General features: G+C 37.4%; 1 protein-coding gene across 1 annotated transcript; it reads right to left on the reverse strand.

The window, feature by feature from the left end:
• Positions 1 to 25816, reverse strand: Pc (chromodomain protein polycomb). The gene is made up of 3 exons (XM_073087759.1): positions 25657 to 25816; positions 24652 to 25050; positions 1 to 2560 (listed from the first exon to the last, which is right to left on the reverse strand). The coding sequence occupies exons 2-3, from the start codon at positions 24718 to 24720 to the stop codon at positions 1778 to 1780; spliced, it is 852 nt and encodes a 283-aa protein (XP_072943860.1). The 5' UTR covers positions 24721 to 25050; positions 25657 to 25816; the 3' UTR covers positions 1 to 1777.
• Between the last annotated feature and the right edge of the window lie 261 nt (positions 25817 to 26077).

Raw genomic sequence — 26077 nt, forward strand, 5'->3', positions numbered from 1 at the left:
TTATAATTACTAATTCATTTTCATTTATTTACAGACTACAATGTGAGAGGCTATCACATTATAAAACAAGTGCTCTCTATTCTTATATATAATTATGTACAATATTTACAAAAACCGTCTCCTTAAAAATGCATTAACTCAAACAATACAGCTACGCATTCTCTAGTGATAAGAGGAACCAAAAATGTAACAATAAGAGATAAGGAACACAACAGAAGCGTTCTGAATCCTCCTTCTAAAATAAAACTTATTTGCAACTATGCACTAAATAAAACAATCAGTTCATTTCATAAACCAAGAGCTGTTTATACCTTGTCAAACATACATTTAACTGGTTTATACTGGTGATTTTGCACTTTTAATTAGAAATTATATAATTTAGTTATATAGAGAATTAAGTATAACATTTATATTGGCAGTACCATCACATAGGATATGTAGCACAAGTTATTCAACATTCTTGTAATAAGATTATTGATTTGAAACAAAATATCATATACTTTTATTTAATTAAGGCAAGTTCATGATTAGATAAACATATGATCTATTGCTTTTTACACACTATCGTAAAAAGATTTCAAAGTTTGGTTTTAATAACAGTAAATTTAAAAATCATGGATTCAATACATTGCATAAAATTTTGCAATTTTCGTTATCAATTATATTGGAAAATATTCTTAAGTCTTGATTACTTACATGACAAAATTATAATTTATGCCTACTATACTACTACATTCTGATAATAATAAATACATATATAGAAACATTAATTAGTACTTTGTATCGTTTGACAAGGCCCTAAAATTATAATAGATACATAATTCATTATTATTCGTTATAAACGGCTTATTCATTCATTGAATACATTGGTAGAAACATGAAAAAATATAAATTAATTATTATCTTCAATTGGGTAGACTTTGTCCATCATTTCAAAGAAAATCGCCCATACATTAAGTCCATAAATAACTTACATTACAGTTAATATAATTCACGAAAGACATTTAGTGGAACAATAATTAAAAATAAGTTGACATAAATAACAACAACAAAAAATAAAACAAAATGTAAACGAATTTTAACGAATTCATTATAGGTACACTATTTATAAAGAGGGTTGCCACATTATTATCGTTGATCTTAAATAATACAAAGATGACTCTTGTCTTAAGACATTGCCAAGAGATTCAAATTAATATTTAGGTATGGTAAATTAATATCATTTAATAAAATTACAATGTAAAATACCCTATGATAAAATGAATTATATTTCGTCATTTCACAAATTTAATTCATTCTAACATAAATTTAATCGTAATAGGCGTATATTCTATATAAATATTATCGTTGCTGCTCAATATTATCGTAAATTAGGTATTAGAAAAGCTGCAATTATTGTTTATTACAATCACTAGAAATATAAAAAATCGCCTTCAAGCCATCATCTAAATCTACTGTAAATGTACTTATAGCAATTAGGATTGGTGTTCACTGGAGGTACAGTAACCAGTCTGCGTTATCAATAATTCAACAAACAATAGATAATCTATTTTTAACAATTGACAATAATCTGCTTACTCTCTTGCCTACAGGTAAACGGTGGTCACATTACGATTACCTACAATAATTTCACTCGGTCCACAACAGGTACAACCATACGAATCGTTTAGGCCTACGAAAGGGCATCGAGGTTCGTCCTTCGCTCTGGCGCGACTCGACGCGGCGCCCAAATAAATACTAGCTACCTACATATGTACAGTCCGGGGCCGGCGGTCCCTTACGTGACGTCGAGCGGGCGCGGCTCACGCGCCCTGAAGAAGCCCTTCTCGGTGCGGCACTCCCGGATGGTGACCGTCTGCAGGTTGACGGTGACGTCCGTGATGAAGATCTGGTCGACGACCGGCGAGCGCGCCATCCAGTAGGCGGCGCCGCGGCGGGGCTGCGGCGGCGGCGGCGGCGGCGGCGGCGCGGCTAGCGGCGCGGGCGGCTCGCCCCACGAGTCCTCGTCCTCGGGTTGCGGCGCGGGCGGCGGCGGGCGTGCGCCTCGTGGCTCCGCGGGCGTCGTCGCCGTCGGCTGCGTGTCGGTGCGCCGCTCGCGCTCCGGCGGCGTGTGCGCGTCCGCCTCCTCCGGGGAGTGCGGCGGCCGACGGGGCCCGGTCTTGGGCGCGGCGGCCTCGGCGGCGGGCGAGGCGGGCGCGGGCGCTCCGCCGGGCGGCGCGGCGGGCGGCGGCGGCGCGGCGAGGGTCGTCCGCGCGCCGTTCGGCTTGGCGGAGTCGTGGCGCTTGGCGGGCGGGCTCATGGTGATCGTGACGCCGATCTTGCCGGACTCCATGGACAGCACCTCGGCCTTGCGCTTGCCGGGCACGGGGTGGCGCTCCTCGGAGGCGCTGCGCGCGCGCTCGACGGGCGAGTGCTCGCGCTCGCGCTTGCGGCCGTGCCGGCGCCCCTCCTCGCGCTCGAAGCTCTGGATGAGCCTCGGGTCCAGAATGTTCTCCTCCGGCTCCCAGGTGTTGTGTTTCGGCTTCCACCCTTTCCATTTCACGAAGTACTCCACCTTGTTCTGGAATTGAAAAAGTGTGCGATTAGTCACGGTTCATGACGACGGAAGGGAGCGGCCGAACTGGCGCGCTGGCGTGGCGTGACTGGCCGGCCTGGCCGCTGCCGCCGGTGGCGTGCTCGGGGGAGGGTTGCACAACCTTGCAGATTAGTATTCGCAATTCCCACAAATGTAACGTGCAGCCGTTTGAAATAACGGTTATTAGCAGAGTCTGTCGGGTTAATAATACCCATCTTACTGAACTTGCGTTTGGATCCGTTAAAGGGTTAACTTACATTTTTATTCCTATATCCGAGAAAACCAGACAGGTAGATAAATAAATTGAAAAGGGCCTAAAAAAGGTCGAAAAGCCACGCCGAGCGGTTCGCGAGCCATTTCGGGCGCACCTGCTCCTGCCAGCTGTCGCGGTATCTCCCCCGGGATCGAACCCGAAACATACCCCTGATAACCACATACGTGCCCCGTTATTCTATACATGCAGTGTGAATAACATGCAATACTAAACGTGGATCTTAAAAATATAAAACCTGTTGCCAATTTTGAAATAGGTAGGAATAGGTATTTACATAGGTACCTCATTATCATAAATACTATTAGGTGGTAGGTAAGCAGACAATTTCTATGAAGAGCACATATGTACATAGAAAAGTAAAGCATATGTAGGCACTTATAACTAAATAACAAAAATAAAGCAGCTTGCCATGTTAATAAAATCATTGTCCATGGCCAAAAAAAAATGCGGTATGAAAAAGTTGACCTACCATTTTATATTGTAGATATAACATGATAAAGACTTATAAAAAAAAATGCGGTATGAAAAAGTTGACCTACCATTTTATATTGTAGATATAACATGATAAAGACTTATCGACAACCAAATTTACATGCATGATAAGAATTGAAACTTTTCATCCACACTAAGGTGAAGAACACAGTGACAGTTCCATCTAAAAGTGTGCAGCTATGCTTTTCCAATTATAACTGGCGAATGAGTGTATAAATCCATCGCCAAAGAACACTAAAAGCACAGGAAAACGTCGCAACACTCGTAACCGACACCTGTGGCGACGTCGCAAATTACAACCGGGCCCAATATAAAACCGCACTTTATCACCGACCTTTCACTTCTGGTCCGACTAAACACCTTTAAACCCGATCCTTCAAGGTTCAAATTAAGTTACGCCACGGAACACTTAGGGCGTTCCTGTCCCGACGCGCGTATTTCAAACCCTCGAGTCTTATTGGTTTTACTGATGGAGGGTGAGTCGGAAATTCGTTTCGAACGCTGTGACTTTGCAGCGACGTCCTGTGTTTTATAAAACTTCTGTACTAATATTCTCCATTGATTATACAAATTAGTTTTTAATTTCAGTGAACCATGTTCATTGCCATATTATATCACAAATCTAGTATTGATACACAAAAAATATTTTTATTCCAAATTAATACACTAATTCAATAAAGTATGAAAACTAGTCATGATAAACCCCAAAGAAAAATATACCAAATAGCGTGTAAAGTGTAAAAGGCGCACTAAATAAGCTCCACGGGTCTCCGTTAACAATAACATTAAGCCGTAACCGAACAAAAACGTTGCATATTAAAATAAAAAATAATAAAAGGACCCGTTGGGACGTGTGGGCAAGGTGAGGTCGTGCGGCTGACGAGCGACGATTGGACGACAGGCGGGGCGAAGGGAGAGGGGCCCCGCCCCCGCCGCGTCTCCCTCCACCCCCGCCCGCCTGTGCCGAACCTCCCACGGTAACTTTACTGTTAACATCGCTCTTCATATCTCCGCATAAGGTCTACAATCCCTCCTAAGACGAGTTGGTATACCGTGGCAGGTTTGATGGTTATAATCGCGCCATGGGCGGACCATGTCTCGGGAGCATAGACGCCAATTAGAGCCGATCGGTCGTCGAGTAATTAATGCGCGGCGTAATTACGCTAATCCGCAGGTACCATCGATGGGCCAATGATACTGTGGTCTTGCCGGTTTGGATGGGTTCGCAATACGCTGTTGTTGAATGTATTGATGAACAGACAAGAGACTGGAGTAGCTTGGCAGAGTATGCTCCCGACTAGCCAGTTTCGGCCAGCGTCGGGCCTAGATACAATAGTTAAAGAAGATATGTAACTGGAATCAATATAGCGAAAACTTCTAGATATTAAACAATTAATTTTTATTCAGATTCACATATTTCTATCATGGTTCTATTGTGATTTGATCAAATGCTTGCCCAATTAAGATAGCCAAGTAAATTTACGTATGTTTAAATTTCCAGATTTAACTTAAAAATAGTCTCTGAGAGCCAAAAACATTTCTAATGATGAATTTTCATTTGGATATAGGTAATTTTTGAAATGCTCCATTTTATCTTACTTGTAGATTTTAATATTTAAAATCCTCATTATCCAAGTTTTATGACATCGAGTAGATATTATTTCTAGAACTGTCCAAAATTATATTCTAAGGGGTATTAGAAAGTTCGTACTCCAGCTACGGATTTGACGCCTTCGCTCGATCACTACGAACGCAGTCCACTTTTCACCTTTTACGACGAAAATTTTAGTTTTGTGTAGTATTGCTGTTATGTTGCTACTCGTAATATGCGTCTGTTGTTTCATTTATTTCAGAATTTCAGTTTTTTGGTAAGCGGTTTAGTCAGGTTCTTGCAAACGGTGAGTCCATTCTAACAATAATTATAGCTTAACATACATAATACTTTAAGTCTTCGTAAAAAGAGGAGGCTTTAGTATTTTTATAGGACTTACACGTGTTATTAATAATCGTTTTATGTTCCTTATGTTTTGCATATCAAAAATAGTCAATATCAAAGTCTATCAACTTTAGATCTAGTAATCGTCAAAATATCGCTCTTTGACAAGCAAAAATTGGATAGATTGATCATTAACAGGTCTTAGCCAAATCCACAGGGAAAGAAACATTAGATAGCTACTCAATATCTACTTGGTAATCTCTTTGTCCATGCGTATTCGGATAATTCGCAAAATTTATTCTCATTAATTTTACCTGGTTTGTTAACGAGCTAGCTATTAGGTATATAGTTTTGATAACTTTGCTATCTACTGTTCTAATTTCGGACTTTTCTTTTGATTATTCAATCCCTCGCTGTGCTAGTTTTATGTAAAACATTACCAAGGGGACAAGAAAAGTAACATATCTTGGTTCTTTATATTAATTAATATTTAAGATTTGGGCGAGCTATTTCATGTTTGTACCAGAAAATCTGCTGGGCGAGGTAAATGCTAGTAGGTACCTAACATCGTTAAGGGAGCTACATTAGCCCTCATCCAAAAATGTGTTGCGATGATCACGACTGCTCCGTTAAGAAAGAAACGCCAAAGAAGAATAACTAAAATACGGTAGAATCTGTGTAGGTGGTGCCACCCCCAAACTATTCGTAGCGTGAAGCTTATGCATTTCCATGGAAGGAGGTTGATGACGGTTGACTGACATAATATAAGGCGAATATCGTAGTCCTCACTACTTCACTAGTGAAAACGCATTTGTAATTCGCCTTTCGTTAGAATCGATGTTCTAATATTAGGTGTTATAGAGTTTGTTACAGCTGTTCACGAGCAGTGATCTTACCCTTAGTTGGTCTGCTTGTTCGTTTGAACCTTGAGTCTTAAATAAAGTTTTATCTTATTCAAAGTTTATATTCTTATATTTTTGCTGCAGTTTCAATAGGTATTGTTATTCAGAATAGCCGGTTTTATGAGCTACGGAATTACATCTCTATTTACCGAAACAACATATTTGTTACTGGAACAAAACTATTGTTACAGATTCACTACGGGACCGAGGCGACTTTTCGTTTTCACTTAAATTGATTAAATTTCCGGACATCGTCTTACGTTTTCGATATGAATCTTAATTTTCGGGAAAACAAGAGCTCACGTCATTTGTAACACTTTTTGAAACAAAATTACGGCAAAATTGAATTAGCTTTTTAGATAATTCGCTAGAAGATAGACGCAGATACACGATCTTTTTTATAATATAGGAGTAGCAGACGAGCATACAGTCCACCTGATGGTAAGTGGCTACTGCCGCCCATGGACATCTGTAATCAACCCCAGATAGGATTAGATATTCCTACCTGAGGTCGGCCACAGATGCGCTGCTACCCCTGAGGATAAAACTGAAACGCCTCGGAAAAGTCTGTCTCCCTTACCACACCCTTCAAACCGGAACACAGCAGCGCCTAACACTGCTGTTATTAGGTAGAAATAGGTGTGGCGGTGGTACCGCCGGAGTCGAACCACTAAGGGTTCTACCACGTTTAATTCATGAATAGATAATAATACTGCATTTATACAGATGAATAAATGATAGAAAAAAAAATCGTGTAATGTTTATATGTTTTGGCTTTGGCAATGTTACAAAAGTAAGTTGCGAATACAATTCTGAATATTATTTTTATAGGCAAAGATTTCAATAGGCACCTATTCAGTTTAATAAATATCAAGCAGACATTTCTTCCGCTGGGAAGTTATGGAACCGACGTTACTTTGAACGATATCGGGGCGCTAGCGGCTGCAGTATTTGCATATTCAATCAGGTTCAAACTGCCCCCGTTTGTTATATAATAGTTTACCTGTATGATGCGGGAAATATACCTATTTTTTAGTCATTTCATTGGTACTTATAATATGGTGACATCATTTACCAATGGTAAAATAAATATACCTCTTTAAGTCCAATTCCCTCTAAATTGGTAATCTTTGATTATTTAAATGTTTCAAGGTAACTGGGATTTTGTTTCGTTGTTTTCAAATATTTCAAGAAATACCTAATTTTCCTGTATTACAATTTTCTGTATGTAGTATTTTGAGTATCCACGTATTTGCTATTATATTACTCTTTAAATTAAATTTGATACAGCAATAGAAATTTTTAATTGTGTGATCAATTGAATCGTTTTTAAGATCCGTTAATCTTACTTCATGTTTTTAAGATTGGCTGGACAGACAAACAGTTTTTGAATTAATAAATTTATATTTCAATCTGAATAAGAAGATTGAAACTTACGTAGATGATCTACGCATCTATGACTGTTAGTGTAATATGAAATACAAAAATAATTCATTCAGGATATTTTGAAAAAAAGTAATTTTCGATTTAGTATGTAGGTACGTGCAGTAAAGAAATGTATCTTTAATTTTAGATAAATCTTAAATATATCTAATGTCGTGAGTGGGCACGTACCTACTGTTGTTCGATATAATCTGGTTACATTTTTCAATTCTAATCCATTCGTAGGCCGGTGACGCTACAAATCATAATAACGTGAACCGTGGGCTCCCTCGAGTCGGGGGCCCGCATATTTAAATAATGTCGCAGTTGATCTGCATTGTAATGGGCATAAATCAGTAGCTGCAGTCAGACCAGAGGTCAAATAATGACTTAAGCCGGTTCCAATCAATTCTTATTAGGGAAAAGATATTCGAAAAGGGTTTAAGAATATAGGGGTCATTAGGAATTAATCGCAGTTCTTGGTTAGTGATTATCTTGATCGAAATGTGGCTACATGATATTTATATCTATTTCCTTTTTTTAACTATATATTTATCGGGTAGATACCTACATAACTTTGTCAATTGGAAAATGTGAGTAATGAGATAGCCAGATATTAGGATAGTAGAATGGAAAACCATTTTATAAGGAACTAGGTAAGTATCAAAATGTCCAACTCAACACTTCACTTAAACGCAGGGCTTATAATTTACATAATTTGTACAGAGTGCCTGTAACCATTTTACTGTATTAGCGACACTTACGTAGAAAACATTAAAATAAAGGAGGCGTAATTCATTAGACGCACTAATATTTCAATCTGTAGAGTCACCGAGTCTAAATATACAAGACAGTTATTGCAATTTACACTACTCTCGTAGTTAGGACAACCGTGAAGATTTGTTTTCAAATAAATACACGACATGAACTATGGATGACAGGTAGATGAGATACGAAGAAATCAATAGTTGGAGGAACGCCAGGACCATAGGAACGGTTTAAGGAATAAGCTTATAATCCTCTTGTCTCATTTTATAATACTGTTTTCAAAACAAACTGTTTGTAATGGATAATTAGGATGACGATGACAAGGCTTGTTGGATGAACGCCAGTCGCTGAAGGTTATTAGAGGAACGTAAAACGAGAATAGTAACCAGTAAAATACTTAGTTGTAAGCTAGTTCACAAGTTTAAATACCGACGTAGGAACGAAGCGTCTTGTTATTTTCTTAACAGTAGATTTTTTGAGAGGATGACATTTTTAGTGGCAGCATTAATCTAAAACCTTTTTACGTATCTAACGGTAATGTCCTCGTAACTTCAACATACGGATTTTCGATTTTACTCAGTTACTCTAGACATTTTAATGCTTGAAAGTAGCCCTAGCTTATGTTTTTATTCCTTGTCCTCATCATAGAAAGAATAATACTAATCTGTTCAATAACTTTTTAGAACAGCCAAGCAGTATAAGTCGAAACTCGCAAATAAGCTTATAAAATTACGAGCTAGAAATTTGCAATTACTTCGAAACTATCACCAGCGACTTCACATGTACCTATACAGAAACAGGCAAAGGATGGACAATTTCTATCACAATTTACGATGCACTCGTACGGTATTGGGTGTGAAGTGAATGGGGTAGATGTAGATAGGAAAGATAGACAAAGGACAAAACTAGCTGGCACGGCGCCAGCGGCTGTTGCAATGATAATTAACTGCTCCAGCGGAAATGTGGACACGGACGGAACCAGTCCCGTAAAGCTTTGTCCTGTGGAATTCCGTGAATCGCTATAGAACATAGAAAATCACGTCGTGATGTTCTTCGTATAGACTTCGAAACATCATGACGAAAAGGACGTCGCAATAGGAACAATTCTGTGACATATTGCGATGGTATCTACCACTGATTAAAAAAATATATCTCATGGAGATGACTAACATGTCTTTAAATTTCAAGCTAACTGAGTGACTTTTAATATGTTTATTGTTTCAAAATGAATGGGATACATTCGGAATAAAAAAAATATGCGTGCGAATGTGCACGCAAACCGTCGGTTTTAAGTACTTCAAAGAATTTAGTAATACACAATAATTCAATAGATACTTAATTCACATCGATTGTTATTTTATTACATGTCACAACCGCATTACTATACTTAAGAACAATAAATCTTTCTCAAGCTTCACGCTTTACTGACGCCTATTTTTTACCGCGGTCCTTAGAACTAATAATCTTTTCATCTTTGTCCCGCACCTCATAATAACATGGTCATAATTATCTATAAAGAACAGCCATAAAAAGTCCTTTAACTTTTTTGAAGGCTAAACCAGTATCTTTTATTGGACTGGAGACTACGTCATAAACATGAGAAAAGCATTGAACACATTGAAGTTTGTGTGAAAGACAACTATTATACAAATAAATAAATGGTTAGTTTATCAAAAGGTATTTTATGTCCACTATTTTCTGGTAGTGAGGCGTCTTTTCCTTAATAGCATAAAGCGTAAACGCTGCTCTCATGCGGATTAATGGAATTTTGTTTAAGTAAATAAAACTCATGTTTTTTTAATTAATTTGAGACTTAGTTTATTATTTTTTATATATTTTACTTTGGTTTCGTTCACAATTATCTTTATATTTTGTTACCACCAAAGAACTATCTAAAGTTTTATTTTGTCGCGGTCACATTTCATCGCCTATTAGGCTGTCGCAAATTGTTCGCTATCTTCCTGGTTTGGGGTAGGGGGTGTAAGGGGGTGAGGGTGGAGATTAATGGCTCGGGCTGTTGCCCGCAGGGACCGATCAGCCGTTTAAACAGGATCCTCTCAAATCGCTCCGTTGCAGCCATGAATTACCCGTGAAACTCCTATTCTGAGTTAAATGCTCGTGAAATTTCGGCAACCGTTTGTTAACTAATGCAGGTGATCTTGTGGTTGCGCAGTATTAAGTGGCACTCAATTAGTTTACAATTTAAAGATAACTAAGTTTAGTTGCCAAGATGTCTACTAATAGTTATTTAGATATCACTTATCGTTTAATTTCTATTTCAATTTACTTACGAGTAGAGATGGGCAAAGGGTTTAAACCCATCGGGAATAAACCGGGGTTTTACCCGGTCCTTGGGAAGAAATAGGTTTTTATTCGGGTATTTACTATTTTCATGCATATCTATCCTTTTTAAGCGCAATTATTACTATGATGATGATACTGTACTAAATATGCACTGTAAAAAGACATTTACAGCGCCAAAATGGCATTTTATCACGCCATTATAGAAGCAGACTTAAGTAAGAAGCCAATCAGCCTATGCTTTTGATGCAAATTTCAAACAATGTCCACGTCCCGTTGTTATTCTAGAACGAGTTACGAGGCCGATTTTGAGATAAACCAAAACTGCATTAGTTTTTTTAAAATATCTATTTCCCTAATCGGGAATCACTGTCGGATAGTGTCGCTTATAAGGATCAAATTCTAGGAAGTAATGTTATACGAAAAACTAAAGGAAAAGTCTCATTAAAAAAAAAAAAACACTTTTCGACACTATGCGATGATGGAATAATACAGGATGATTTTTTTTAAATGAACTCGATCAATTCCCGGATTTTCAAAAATGTAATAATGCAGTTTAATTTTTTATTACAACTGGCCTCGTAACTTCATTTCAAACTCCTATCTATGAAAAAATGACACTTTGGTATTTTAGACAAATATAACGACACCTTAACGGTCGAGATTTATCTAGCCAGACCCGAATGTATTAAAAAGATTTACAAACATACAAAATATACGCAAAAAACATAACCCTTCTGTGGCAGTCGGGTAAAAAAGTAGGTAAAACATCAAAAATATAACATTAAAAAATGTAAAACGTTGAAAATACCGTATAAACTTCTAGTATATCGATTCAATAAATATTTGAACTATTTTAAAAACTGTCTACAGATTTTATGAAATCATTTTTAAATACCCAAATAAATACCCTGTGGGAGGGTATATAAACGGGTCTTTATCGGGTTTAAACCCAGTACTGGGTTTAAACCGGGTGTTTTGCCCATCTCTACTTACGAGTATCTAATATTATAGAACTATTTTATAAAGTTATCTGTGCGTCTGATTTAAAAACGATATTTAGAAGAAATAAAGAGAATGGAGGCACGGCAGTGACACACAGATTAACTAAATAACAATAAATAACATTTTCCAACTATATTCAAATGAAAAAAATCAAAACACTAAACTTTTATATAGTGCTTGGACATAGACAGAAACTCAGAGCCTCAGAAGACACCTAGACCTGGAGCAATATTTATATCAGACGTAATTACTTAAACATAGTCCTAAATTTATCTCAACGCAAACAACGCGATGGAATGCAAGCCAAGTAAGTTTTTACCCAGTGGCGCGGTTATGGGCACAATAGAGCATGGTAGGTACGAGCCGTGGCGCGTGACCGAACCTTCGGAGCATTGTCGCGGCGAGGAAAGCGTGACGACACGGCCGACACCTCGTCAATTAGCGCCATCCTTCCGACGTTCACTTCACAAGGACGGTGCTGTTGTAGATAACTTCACTTCACGACCACATAGGTGGAGTAGAGAACAAATTCCTCGTTAATCTCTTTGACTTAGAAGGAGATGCTTTGGGTATAACTACCCATTTGAAATAATGAAGAATTTACGAGATGAATGCTCTATGTGCAATTACCTATATTGGAAAGGACGAGTAGGTAGATAAGAAAGACAGAAAAGAAAAGAATGGTTTATTTCATACCTATTCGGTAGAAAATAAACTAACAATAACATGACGTAATTTGGATAACATATCTGTGGCAGTGAAGAAACCACAGGAAGAATCCCAAGTTCTACGATGTATCTACTTGCATGATTTCCAGATTTTTTGAAGAAAATACACCTAAAGCTTAAAGGTAAATTACACCAAAATTACATGTGCTATGATCCCTTTGTAAATGGTCCCATTACAATATCACAACCAAACTTAACATTATTGCTTTAAGGATTTCTACGAACGATACAGACTCCAATTCCAAGTGGCTGATGGTGTATATTCGAATATAATTGAATTGTAGCGTTTAATTTCGACGCTGAGCGACCCTCGCGAGGTGTTAAAGGGCGCTGGAGGGATCAGGGTGGGTGGAGGTGGAAAAACGTCAGATGAATCTCGGTCGGAGTGCCCGGGGTTATTATAGCGGTGATCTTGTTATTATTTTTTTGCCAACTCTACCGTAATGAAAGAAGAAGAAAGAAAGAAATAACTTTATTACGAAATGCATTGTACACACACATAACAACGACAAATTATGTTAATTATTTATAATAAATCTTAATGCAAATGATTGATGAACTGTTGAGTGTCTTTTTACGTGTTACGTTATTATCTACGTAGACTAAAAATGTTAGTGCTTAAACGTCTATGCACTACATACTTATGCACGATAACTACATGTAAATAATATGTCAATCACTCCATATTTAGGCTACGATTTCGTATAGTGATTGTAAAATACTTGTTTCGGCAATTGGACAATTTTAATTAGCCTACTTGTATAGCGAGTTTAGTAATAAATATATACATAGAATACGCATTTGGTAATTGGGAATCGTATCTAAATTGACTTTCAATTTAGAAATTTCGAACCGGATAAAAAGCAGAGACAAGTTCTGAAAATATATTTTAGATACGTAGGTACATCTAAATTTTAGACAGTTTTTTTTTATATTTGATTTATATGATAAAGCTTATATTGTTTCGATTCATAACATAGATACTACGTCAATTAATGTGCTAATATAGAACGCTCCAACTGCAGAACTGGTACTCATTACTCCCTTTCGTGTTAAGCTTCGTAACAATACAGACTCGTCTGAAGTGGTGCCAATTAAATAGTTCGTCTAATTCATACTGCCATTTATTAATGAGCTATTCTAGATAAACTTGCCAATTATCAATGTCAAGATTGATGAAACAAATAAATTATTACTTGTAACTATTACACCTATAATGTTAAACTAACAACTTTATTCACAAAATTATAATGAATTGCAATAATTTATTTTAATCATCTGATAAACGTTGCACATAGGGAGATTAGGCCAGAAACCATTGGCTAAATAGGCAGGTAAACCGCATAACAGGTTTGCTTAACTAGTTAATATAAAACCAACATTCTCACCTGGTTAATTTGAACGAGTATAGACACCCTGCGGCAACTGTTAATTATTCTACATGCGTACAGACCTCCGGCGCGCCTTACGTGACGGTTCCATAGGACACCATTCGAGCCGTCTACCTAATGTCACTCACAGTACTTGAATAGATAATGCGATTGCTAAAATAAAGGTTTTTTTTTTAACAAACAATACATAAACAGTTGGTACCTACAATAAATAATTGTTTGGTTATTCTATTTATTTATTTTGGGGAACCTCTACACACCAAAACAAATGGAATTAAATAAAATATATAATATTCGCATTTTACGAAATGTTTCCTGTGTCTGCGCTGTTTGTTTTTGTTCGCAAAAGTGTTTCGAAATGAATGTGAATGATGAAGCATCGTTGAGTATTTTTTTTGTCTTCAGCCCTGCATTATCCGCGTATTCTTTCGTAACACAAATACCAGGAGTATAGAAGCGGCGAGGCGGTTGGTAGGTACGTTTGCAATCGAAGCGGTGTGCGAGGAGAAAATTGATATGTCAGACAAGGTAAGCAAGTTTGCGGGCCGGCGCGACGGCGAACCCGGCACTCGCAGATGGCACCGGGCGCACGTCAGTCAGTCTCGGCGCAGCCGCGCTACGGGCTAGTCGTGTACTTTGATTGTGACGATGAATGGATTATGTATGCGTTCATTCAAGTGTGACGTCTTGTACGCTGCACTAGGTTGTGATAATAGAATTACGTACACAAACATGGAGCTATTTGCATTTTATTACATCTGAATGAAATTGATTAGTAACGTGGAGGAGTATCTAAACATTGTGTTCCTTACGTCTCGTTTCACCCGTACAACAGTTTAAACGGTTGTGATGAGTACTAGGAGTTTAGTGCCTAATGGATGTTTGAGTAGGATGGTTTGGTAACGGCAACTTTACTTAGCGGTCCACGGTCATCGACTTGACGACAATTAAATCGATGCACTGTCAGGCGCGCGACGCGGTTCGCTGATGGCCTCTTGAGAGATACGGACTGTTAAGAATATTAAACGCCAGGGATATCTTTTATTGTTTCCTACAAACGCCAATGCTAAAACTGCATTCACTTTAAAAAAAAAACTTTTGCATTTTATAAACGATTCAAAGTTTTATCAGGTTATTTCGTAACTTCTTGTCAATTTAGAGGCGGTAATTGGCAGCCAATTATTTTGATGGGTTCCTAAATTGATTGTTCTAGTAGCAATTGTACTCGATAATGCTCCGCATGCATACAACTATTGCCTTAATATTCTTCTCAGAAGAGCTCGGTATTGGGTAGATATTGATGAATAAGACAGACACGTATTAAGTTAAAACGAAATTCTAATGCTAGGGCAAAATTATTAGAAGCTACAAAATAAGACTTTATGTTGAGTACGTACAACATCATCAACATAAAGAGTTCGTTTTTAAATACGGTAAAATCTTTTCTTCTAACTTTTGTGTAAACGAATCTGTAGAATACCGATAAGCCCTTAAGTGGGATATTTGAACAAATTACACGAGCGGGTAAGGTAAGCAGCCCTCGGAACACAAAGGGGGTTTCCGACAGTGCCGACCCTCTTGCGGCTAAGTCTGAGAGCAAACACTTGTGCGGACCGTGTTAGACGACCCTTTCTATGGTATTTCTAATATAATGAGCAGTACCATTAGTTATTACGTTTGTCCAAGTACTAAGCTTTTGAACGTAACGTAAAAACGAAACATTAAAATATTTAACAGGATAATGGTACGGAAACTGCTGCTTAATTGAGGATTCTATAAAAATTGCAACTATTTTCTAAGAATAAACACATGTTTGTGGTTCTTAATGTTAGTTATTTCTGATTATAGAATATAGAACTGGTTCCACAGAATTACTTAACGATAGTTGTTATCCTACTGAATTTCGTTACAGTTGCACATTCATTCTAAATATAGTTTAGTATAGTTTGGAATGACAATAGATAACGAGATTTTCAGTATAGGTACTTAAATGAAAAACACGACCATATAGGTACTATTTCCGACATGACAGTTATACTCAGCATAATCCCAAAATAAATACGTCACTAATAACTCAATTAAGGGGACTAACCCACGGCGTGGCTGTCGGTACAGATACTACAGATACAGACCGGCTGCTCGTGGCAGGAGGGAGATACTACAAAAATTCTGATATCATGACCCTTCTCGACCCTTCATAACAATGCCGTAACTGATTGCATTCCGCTGTTATTGAAAATATTAAACAATAAACAAATAATGTTATTACAGACAATACAACTTCCATGGTTATTGTTTTGGGATGTTGAAAATTCGGATACAGTCGCGATACTGACAATACGTTGCAGCCAGTTTGTAATGAAAAGAATGGCAGTGAAAAAACGAGTTCCAAAACTGGTGTATGAAAAGATTCAGTAGGTATGAGAATAAAAAAGATATAAAAATGGGCATAGTTATTTTAAATTATGTTGTTAAAATTTTGGACATTTGAAAAAGTTTTCTAGCGTCAAATAGATATGTACTTACCGAAATGAAACTCTAATTTCAATGTTTTAAAGGCACGATTAGATCCAGTTTGGTAAGCAGCTACTCTTGATCATTCAAATTTTGTCATCATAGATATCTGCAGTAACGTAGTATAGAATAAATGTGACAAAAGGAGACCTTCTTAAGGGGCCCATGTCATAGCACCGTGGGAACACCGAAGTAGATATTCCACATATTGTTTACTAAACACTTATGCATCAATAAACGTCGTGTGAACCACGAATAAACACCAAATAATCAAAATATCCAACTAATTTTATTGGAATTTAATCTTGAGTCAATTGTCCCGAATTTATAAATTTTGACAGCTAGATTAACTAAAAACAATTATCGATCAGTCACGTGGGAACATCTCACCTGCAGCGGCGTCTCTACCACGTCTATATCCTTCACTAATTACAATTCTTATCTGCATCAGATAGCGGGGTACACAAAAACACCGACCTTTCCTTTTCGTTTTATATTTACATAATAATGCGTGGGGCATGACGACCGCCGGCGAGGCGCATTACTATAATGACGGCGAAGCGAAAACTCGCCTCGAACTTTTTACTGCCTCCTGTAACGGTCTCGATATTGTGTACTCTGTTGCCGCAATGCAAAGGAGTTGTTTCGAAAATGGAGCGAAATTTAAGAAAAAAAACAACGAGATCAGTGCCACGGATAAAGGTGTCGTATTTCAAATGCATCTTATCTGGACGGGTTGGATCGAATATCATCTCACGCGAGATGCAGTTACGATTGAGATTGGAATGGATCGCTTTTATCAACAGATCGTTAGTTCTCAGCGGTGTGCCTGCACGCGGTGCGAACGTAGACAATTTAGATTCAGTAGTTCAATAGAATACATTGTGTGATCGTCAGATTATATTGTTAAATATATTAACAGCGTTGAACAATAAATTAAACATGTTTTATTTAAGAATGGAAGTATGCTACATTGACATAAATTTTTCACATTTTAATTTAGGCACTAGTTAGTTTAGAAGAGCAACTTTGGTAAAGTAGGTTATCAGTATGCTTCAGGTAGAAAATGTCGACATTCCAAACACAGGCTTATGTATTTTAAACCTGTTCCATCCTAAACCTTCGAGTTCAGTTCGGTTTGACATGATTTATGTTAAAAACTTGTAGCATGTCGTAATATGAGTAACTCTATTAAAATGAGGAGTAATGAGTAAAGACGTTGTTTTAGACTTAATAAAAGACAGACAGACAGTAATAAAAGCAAACTTGAACTACTGTTCTATCGTTATCTGTGGCCTCAAATATAACGGAATGTATTCGCGAGTGTGCGTGACAGACAATGCTGTCTCCGCTATAATTGTGTGGGGCTGCAATATGACGTGCCCCATTCAATACTTTAATATTCGAAGCGAACGTACGCGATTAAGTATGCTCTCTAAATATAGGGTGAGTTCACATAGGAAAGTTTTTATGTTCCGAGGGGTGGTGGGTTACCTACGCAACGGGTACATAGGGTGGTTATAATGAAGGTATGCTTTAAGAATTAAGACGTGAAAAGAGAGGCCTTATTACTAAATTTAGTTTTGCAAAAAGAAGTTACGTCGGAATTTATGCCGAAAATGACTGAATACTATAATGTTATGCAGTGTGAATTAATAAATTGAATTGCAATGGCAATGTCGCTGTTTAAATTAATAGCCTTGAACTAAAATAGATCAGATCCCTAATAAAATAACCAAAATATTTCTTGAAATAACAATAAGGTAATAAACAATAAATCTGATTTAACAATTAAATAACATTAAGCAACTTTAATAGCAATTTTCTGTTTTCTAACAATTCATACGAATCGAAGTAAATAACTTGTACCTACATTTTTAAACAAAAATAATGACTTACAAACATTCTATAAAGTCTTTAACAATCTACAATAATCTTTAACATATAAAATGTATAAAAAACATAGTAATAAAAAATAATTTTATTACATCATTCGTCTCTACTCACTGCCTTGTTTCCTTTGAGTTTTTTATGTCATTTCGATATAGGGACGGATAAAATTACGGCAACGCATTGTCAGGCGATTATTTATAGAAAATTTGGCCGCTTTGTATCCGATCGGAACGAGCTTTGTGAAATTTTTGGATCCGCCTAATCGCTCCTTTCGAATTTTGTCTTCGCCACGCGTGACCGGTGTTAAATTTTTTTTATAAACAATTATTTTTCTCAAGACATAATCGAAAACCGTTAAGAGTCGTAATCACTCGTGTGAATATTATAGGTACTTCCTTATTCCCATTAATACACTATATTTTTTAAACTATCTATTCCTTCTTTAATAAATATATCGTTCTTCATTTTCTTAATGGACACCAGATTATTACACAGTTGGTGAGCTGAGATTTTGTCTCAACAATCACAACATAAAAATATTTATTCTGTGTCTAGATATATGTATTACTCATTTTTTTATTTATCCTTAATATATTTTTCACGGTACTTCAAGAAATATGAAATAACGCCATCTAGTAACATTTGTGGGAATTATTTGGTACGACAACTGACTACGGGGTTTGAGTACGATACGATAAGTAAAGCTAGTAACAGAATTTTAGTATAAACTCATTAAAGTGTTAGATAAAATATTGAAAGAGGATTTATAAACTATGTTTAGACGATTTAATCGTAAATCTATTCTTAGATTATTTGTTTACGTGTGATATGCGGCGGCGAGGTATTTTTGCTCAGCCGGGGACTGCTCGACGCTGATTGGCCGGCCGTAATGGCGGGGAGCATGCGCACTCGACGCGTGTTCGGCCGATGCCGAATACTGGCGGGTTTACGCCAAGATACCAGGGCCACAGCACTCTGTAGGAGTTGCTCGCTACGGACCATACGCAGCCAATACTACGCGTTACATCGAACGCAACAAAGTTGAAAATTAAGTAAGAGATGTGGATCGTTTATGTTAGGCCGTGTCGGCAGATAACAAGGCGAACGCTTTTTGTGCTGAAGTAGTCTCTATTTGATTTCGATAAGGTACATTGTTTGTCGCTTGTATTTTCTTGTGCTATTAAGTAGTTTCCCAAATTTGACACGGCGCTAGAGAAGCCATTGGAAACTTTTAGGTTACGGGTTGACATAATAATGAATTTACTAAGAAAATACTGTGAACTAATTGGATGAAATTTAGATACGTACTTCAAATTAATATGTAGATTTGTTGATTAATTTAACGTCTAACTAAAAACAGTACATGTATTAGAACACGGTAAATTAACACTTAAGTGTTTCGATAAGAAGCAATTTCTTATAGTCGTCACAATTTAATAGGCCCATTTTGACACATGTCATCGCTAGGCTCTAAGAATGTGATATACAAATCAATAACCAAAGAAACCGATTTTTACAACAAATCGATAACAACCCCAAATCGTATTGTATAGCTTAATAAATATTAAGTAAACAGAATATTTATTAAATATTTTTCTAAATCATCTAAATATTTTATAAAAAAGAAGAAAAGAAAATAAATTCTAGTGTAATTTAAAAATTTAATCATATTTAGAAGATTAAATAAAGCATCGCTCGTAAACTGCATTTTTTCGTTTTATCATTCACTAATAAACAAAGTCTGGATTATTTTATTGTTGTCATGATGAAAAAGCGATAAATAATGAATTATTGGTAATTCTAAGATTCGATTATTTGAAAGTTAATCGATTATGGTTTCTTACGAATGGTTTGAAGTCGCAAGTTCTAGTCGTCACGTGGTCGTAAACTCCCTACTAAAAAGTTAGTTTAAAACATTAATGACATTAGGATGACATGTGTCAAAATGGGCCTATTAAATTGTGACGACTATAGTTTCTGTATAACGTTTCATGGATTATTCATGTTGATAATTTATGTTTTGCTTTCCAAAAGTGATTTATTAATCAAATAACTAAATACTATGTTATTCTGGTTTTATCGATCGAGTTCTTCGGTAGAACCAAACGGAAATAACAAATCAATTAAAAGTAGGTAATACTATGCAATATATTTAACATCGCTTTATTTCAAATTCCAAGGCACCTAAAATCAATATAGTATGCATTCATAGATACATATTTTTTAAAGTGAGCACTGCTGGGCACGGAACTCCTCTCATAATGAGAAAAATTAGGCTCTAGTCCACCGTGCTGGCTAAGTGCGAATTGGTAGACTTCACAAACCCTAGAAACCTTTATTTTTTAAGATTAATATGCAAGTTTCAACACTATGTTTTCCTTCACCTTCCGCACATAACTTTGAAAATTTAGGGGTGCGTGGGATTTGAATCTCGGACCCCTCCACCAAGAGGCCGAGTTACTTGAACACTAGGCTATATCTGCTTTTTCCGAGTCCCCAGAGTAGCACTTTTTATATAATTAACACATGTGCTTAATTAATATTCTTCGAATGTAATTTATGAAGTCAAATACATCGATGGTACCTACGACGGTACTCTATATGAGCTTAGTTTGAAAAACATGCTCATTAAAATATGATATTTATTATCGTGCCATTGCTAACTTCTTACCTGACACGCAAAGGATCGATTCCCTGCTGAAAACTAAACGGTGTAGGTAAATATTACTGTTATGCGTGTGTCATTTAGAGCTGAGTAAAGAAAGCCGATGAGATTTAAGGGTAAGGGCTGATATTCTACACTGGAAAGCGTAAACTGTGTTGTCAGTTATATGAAACTCTGTGACATGTAGTTTACGTAGTGATGTTTTGTTCAATAAAAATGATAACAGATTGTTAATAGGGGGATTAAATCAAGGGAATATTCACATGTGTGTTAATGTATAATAAGTAGGTACCCAATCAGAGAAACTTTATTTAAAATACTGCATGACAATGATGGAAGACGTTAAATCAGGCGTCATTCGTATCCTTAATTGGATTGGAGGGTGTCATTTTACTGTTGCTTAATATTATGCTGATGTGTCCCGATTTGAAGGGTGTGGTCACCTAGAGACTCACGAGGCATTCTGATTTAGTTTTCCAGGCCTACAACTTATCCTGCACTACGTTTGTTATCGGCTTCTATTCGAAATACAAAGAATACTTTAACGTACGTTATTGACGTCATAATATTTTACGAGGTGATTTGCTTGAGATTAAAATATAGGCACTGTCACTAACGTTTATGAGACTTTTGACGGTAACGTATGACGTATTGTTCTCACGTGCGTAAAGACTACTTTTACGTAGGTACTTACTTACGTTAACAATTATTAGCCCTTAGCGACCCTTAGTTTTTAATTATTTAATGAAATAGATTTCATTATATGATGAAGGACTTTGTACGTAACATACATATATTTAACGATTTAATATTTGTCAACGATATAATAATCTAAATGTAAAATCTGTTCAATAATAAAAATAAAATAGGGCCTTGCAAGATCGTATTAACTATATAAAATTACCTCATATTTCGTTCCATGATACCTTATTGTGGAAGTAAATTTCGTCTAGGATAGACAAACACTTGTCATATTAGTTGAAATATTTACTTAAAAAGGAATTGCATGTGAAGATAGGGAAAATATTAAGGTTCTAAGGTTTTAATTTATAAAAAAAATTATGTTTCACTAATGGGCTGGGGTCTCTCAACATGATATCTACTGTCTAATGACCTATCTCTTCGGACATGGTTAAAGCTACAGGATAACTTAATCTTAAAATGCTCGTTATTCGTAAGTAGTTTCTCAGCAAATCATTATGGATATTCTAATAGTATAACATACGCACTTACTAAGTAGTGAAGCAGACATTTGTTATAAGACTAGTGGACACTAGCACACATGTGATGGCATCCATCTACGAAGAGGTAGTTCAGAAAAAACGGACTTAATACACATGATCACCTTACGTAGGAACAACATGTGTCTTGGGCAACCAAATGAGACATTCAGTTGTACGTGACCACATAAAAGGATATCCAACATTACAATCTTCGTCATGTATTAAATATATTTTTTTTTAATAATATAAGAGTAGCAGACGAGCATGCAGTCCACCTGATGGTAAGTGGATACTGCCGCCCATGGACATCTGTAATCAACCCCAGATAGGATTAGATATTCCTACCTGAGGTCGGCCGCAGATGCGCCGCTACCCCTGAGGACTAAGCTGGAACGCCTCGGAAAAGTCTGTCTCCCTTACCACACCCTTCAAACCGGAACACAGCAGTGCTTAACACTGCTGTTATTAGGTAGAAATAGGTGTGGCGGTGGTGCCGCCGGAGTCGAACCACAAAGGGTTCTACCACCTTCAAAATTATATTATTAGAAATGCCATAGAAACTACAGACTAATTCTTACTATCTTACGTTAGTAACGGGGGCTCCCTAACCCATGGGGAGAATCTCACTCTCAGCAAAAGGACTATATTTAATATGTTGTACAATATTGCTGATGGGAAAATATTATGTAGAAATTAAGTATGTAATTCAGCGACAGAGTTAAATACCCCAATAAAGACTGCTTACTAATGGATAACAAAGAGCGTAATAAAAATCACAATTATAGGCAACAAATTTCGTGAAAAACAAATACTTAGCACTTAATTATTTATCCTAAGTACACGGATTAGAAGGCGGTCTCAATTGTAGCTGTGACGTAGCGATCGTTACGCACGTAGGAGGCCTTTTTGTAAGTTACAATCTTCCGACTATCAGATAGGGCAGCACGTGGCACCATTAACTATACCTTGGTGAAGCATAGTACAGTAATTTCCTGGCGTTTCAGAACCAAGACACATGCTAACATTTAGAAACTATAATTAGATATATATAAACTAGGTACCTATAAGACTGTGTTAACACAACCATCCAAGGTGGTGAACTATGGTCATATCGATGGAATTTCGAAAGGACCCGCGCCCGATAGTGGTACTGTAATAGCTTAACTAAGAAAGAAGCACTAAGGTTTGAGAACGCACGTTCTTACTATTATGGTTCCTTGAATTTTTTATAAAAATAATTGAGATGACTTAAAACATTAGGAATTCTAACTTAGTCCTTAGAATTCGCAACGAATGTCTCAGATGTCTGGTAGAATCTCAATAAATGATTCGTTTTTGGTAGTTTAGGAATAGACTATTCATTTAGGTACATAAAGAGATGATGGTTGGCTGCTTAAATTTAGAAATACCAAGAACTTTTATTATTAACATAAAGTATTAAGTTATTTTTGTCATCAAGTCAGTAATACGCCGCATTACAATAAACAATATTTCATGTATGTCATAATTGAAAACTATAATTTTCTGAAACCGCAATAGCAACTATATATTTATAATAGATATGATTTCAAAATTTCACAACACTTAACATCTATGTACTTACCTAATCTCTGGATCAGACTCCCAAAATATTAATTAAACATCTTCAATTGTATAAAGAATCATTGCACCATTAAAATATTCAAAGTATTTAAACAACATAAAATTTAATATGTGTTTTGGTGCAGCTTCGTTATCCGACCATCAAAGATGCAATTTCGCTGCGGTTAACTGGTGTCATTGTTACTTAGTTTATATTACATGCTACAATTGCATTTAGCTAATATTTACCTACATATTGCTCTCTTGTTTTCTGATATCCTAATAATAAAAGTTGTGAAGACTGGCCGTGATTTAAAAACAGCTCCAAAACAATACAACAATTCTTACCTGTTAAATGTTCTACAGTCCCAGTAACAAAAAATTGTTAGTATGTTGAATGCCACACACGTGCGTTATATTCACGAGTTTCCGCGGGTGCAACCAAAATAAACACTGAAAGCACTATAATACCACCGTCGTGTCTCGCCTGGTAACGGGAAGCGTCTAAACATTAAAGAACCAGGAGTCGTCAACGCTACAAGGTTGCCCCTTACACTGGTCTCATGCGAACCTGATTACTGTCAAAAACTCTATTCGATCTTAAGAAGGGAACCATTCATAAAGACGTATTCATTTTCTCACTGCGGCCCTCGGAACATAAGCCGGTGTAAGGGGAGCCCTGATAATAATAAGGGACGAAAACATCGGTGAAAAGGAACCCAAAACCCTTGCGATAGTGGAACAGCTGCTCCTGAACAATGCTCGGATTAATACACAAAATCTAAATTAAAAAGCCATGCATATTTTTATCTACAAAGCGTTATTCCAGCGTGTTTTGTGCAAGCGATGCGGCCGGTCATTTGTTGCCAAATAAGCAGTTTTATAAGGCGAAGAATATTAGGCGGGTGATATGTGATCTCAGACGCGAGTTTCGCAAGTGGGGAGAATCGTGATCGCTTTCGCAAAAGAATTAAAGCTCACCTTTCTAATTCTTTTCTTCATAATTCGCTCGGCAGCGTACACGCTGTCGCCCAATTCCATCTTGTGCATCCCCAGTTTGGAAAGTTTTTTAAAAATCCAGGAATCCAAATCCAAAATACACTGCAATCCGATCGGTGTGATCCTATCACTGCATCCAATTTGTGGCGCACCGCAATCCGACACACATTACAATCACAACATACACTGTTCGCACTGTCACTGTTCAAAGTTGCCGCGCGAACGATCCTGTGCACGGACCGCGCAGCGATACGTCCTCTCCTTGGCAAGTTGCGACCGAACTGAAGTAGGGGGAGGATGCCCCCGCCCCGCGCGTCCCGCGGCTTCTTTCGCCAAACTCCGACAGAGTGCGCCACGGGTACACAAACACCCGTTCAATATCTGTAAACAAGTATTATTTTCAACGGTATGTTCGAAATTTCAGCCTCATGATAGCGTTTAATATAAAATTGAGTTCAAAAAGTGTTATCTAAAGGATTATTGTTTTTAGAGTTACCAATAAGATTGTCCTTATTCGATTGTATATAATAGAAGTACATAACAAAAGTAGGTAAGTATATAAATAGTATAGATAAGTTAGTTAACATTAGCAGTGCGCCGTTTCGTAAGCGTATTATAACTATTGGCAACACGACAAACAATATCGTCATTGAACTTCGTGTCGGCTTGGTAGGTATATTGCGTCGGTGAATGCGTCTCGTTCGGCAGCGGTTCCCCGCGGCGCGGAGAGGCACGGCGGCGCGCGACGTTGCCGCTCTGCGCCAGCTGCGAGAGAAAGACCGAGCGCCTACCCTATTATTTACGCGCGACGTTGCCGCGCCGACCGGCCTACGTTGATTACGAGGACACCGCTTTTACGTTCGATCATCCGGCATTAAAACGTTGCTATAATTCGCGTTTTTCTCGCTGAACTGCCGAACTGCACGGAGAGTTGTATATATTTTTACGTTCCTGTAATATTATAGAGTAATTGTACAGTATTATTACCTTTATATATCAGCAAAAAAATAAAATCGCCGAAACGAACTCGAAATCCACATCAGAAACGCACGTAACCGCTACCAGCGAGTGAAAACCGGTAATTTATATTTTCGGTAAAAATGTCAGCGAAAGCGTCTAGCCAAGAGAGCGCGCGTGTAGTAACTAAGGCATTTTCGGTCGTATCGAATCGGTTCGGCATTCGTGAAAGGTCGGTATTTTGGGGTGCGCGGGGAGCGGGACGGGCGCCGAGCGAGCGATCGCTATTGGTGGATTGGCGCAGGCGGCGGGCAATGCATGCGATCGGCCAATGGGAAGGAGGCAGAGCCCGCCCCATCCGCGGAGATCCGTCCGTGGGGTATTTGCGTCTCGCTCCAGCCGAACATCGGTCGAACTCAGCGTTGTTTTTTGTACGAGTCATATAGAAAAA

The sequence above is a fragment of the Epargyreus clarus genome, unplaced genomic scaffold (assembly GCF_041222505.1).
Source record: "Epargyreus clarus isolate Ecla_fem2 unplaced genomic scaffold, WU_Ecla_fem_2.2 ptg000026l, whole genome shotgun sequence".
In the NCBI taxonomy this organism is placed as follows: domain Eukaryota; kingdom Metazoa; phylum Arthropoda; class Insecta; order Lepidoptera; family Hesperiidae; genus Epargyreus; species Epargyreus clarus.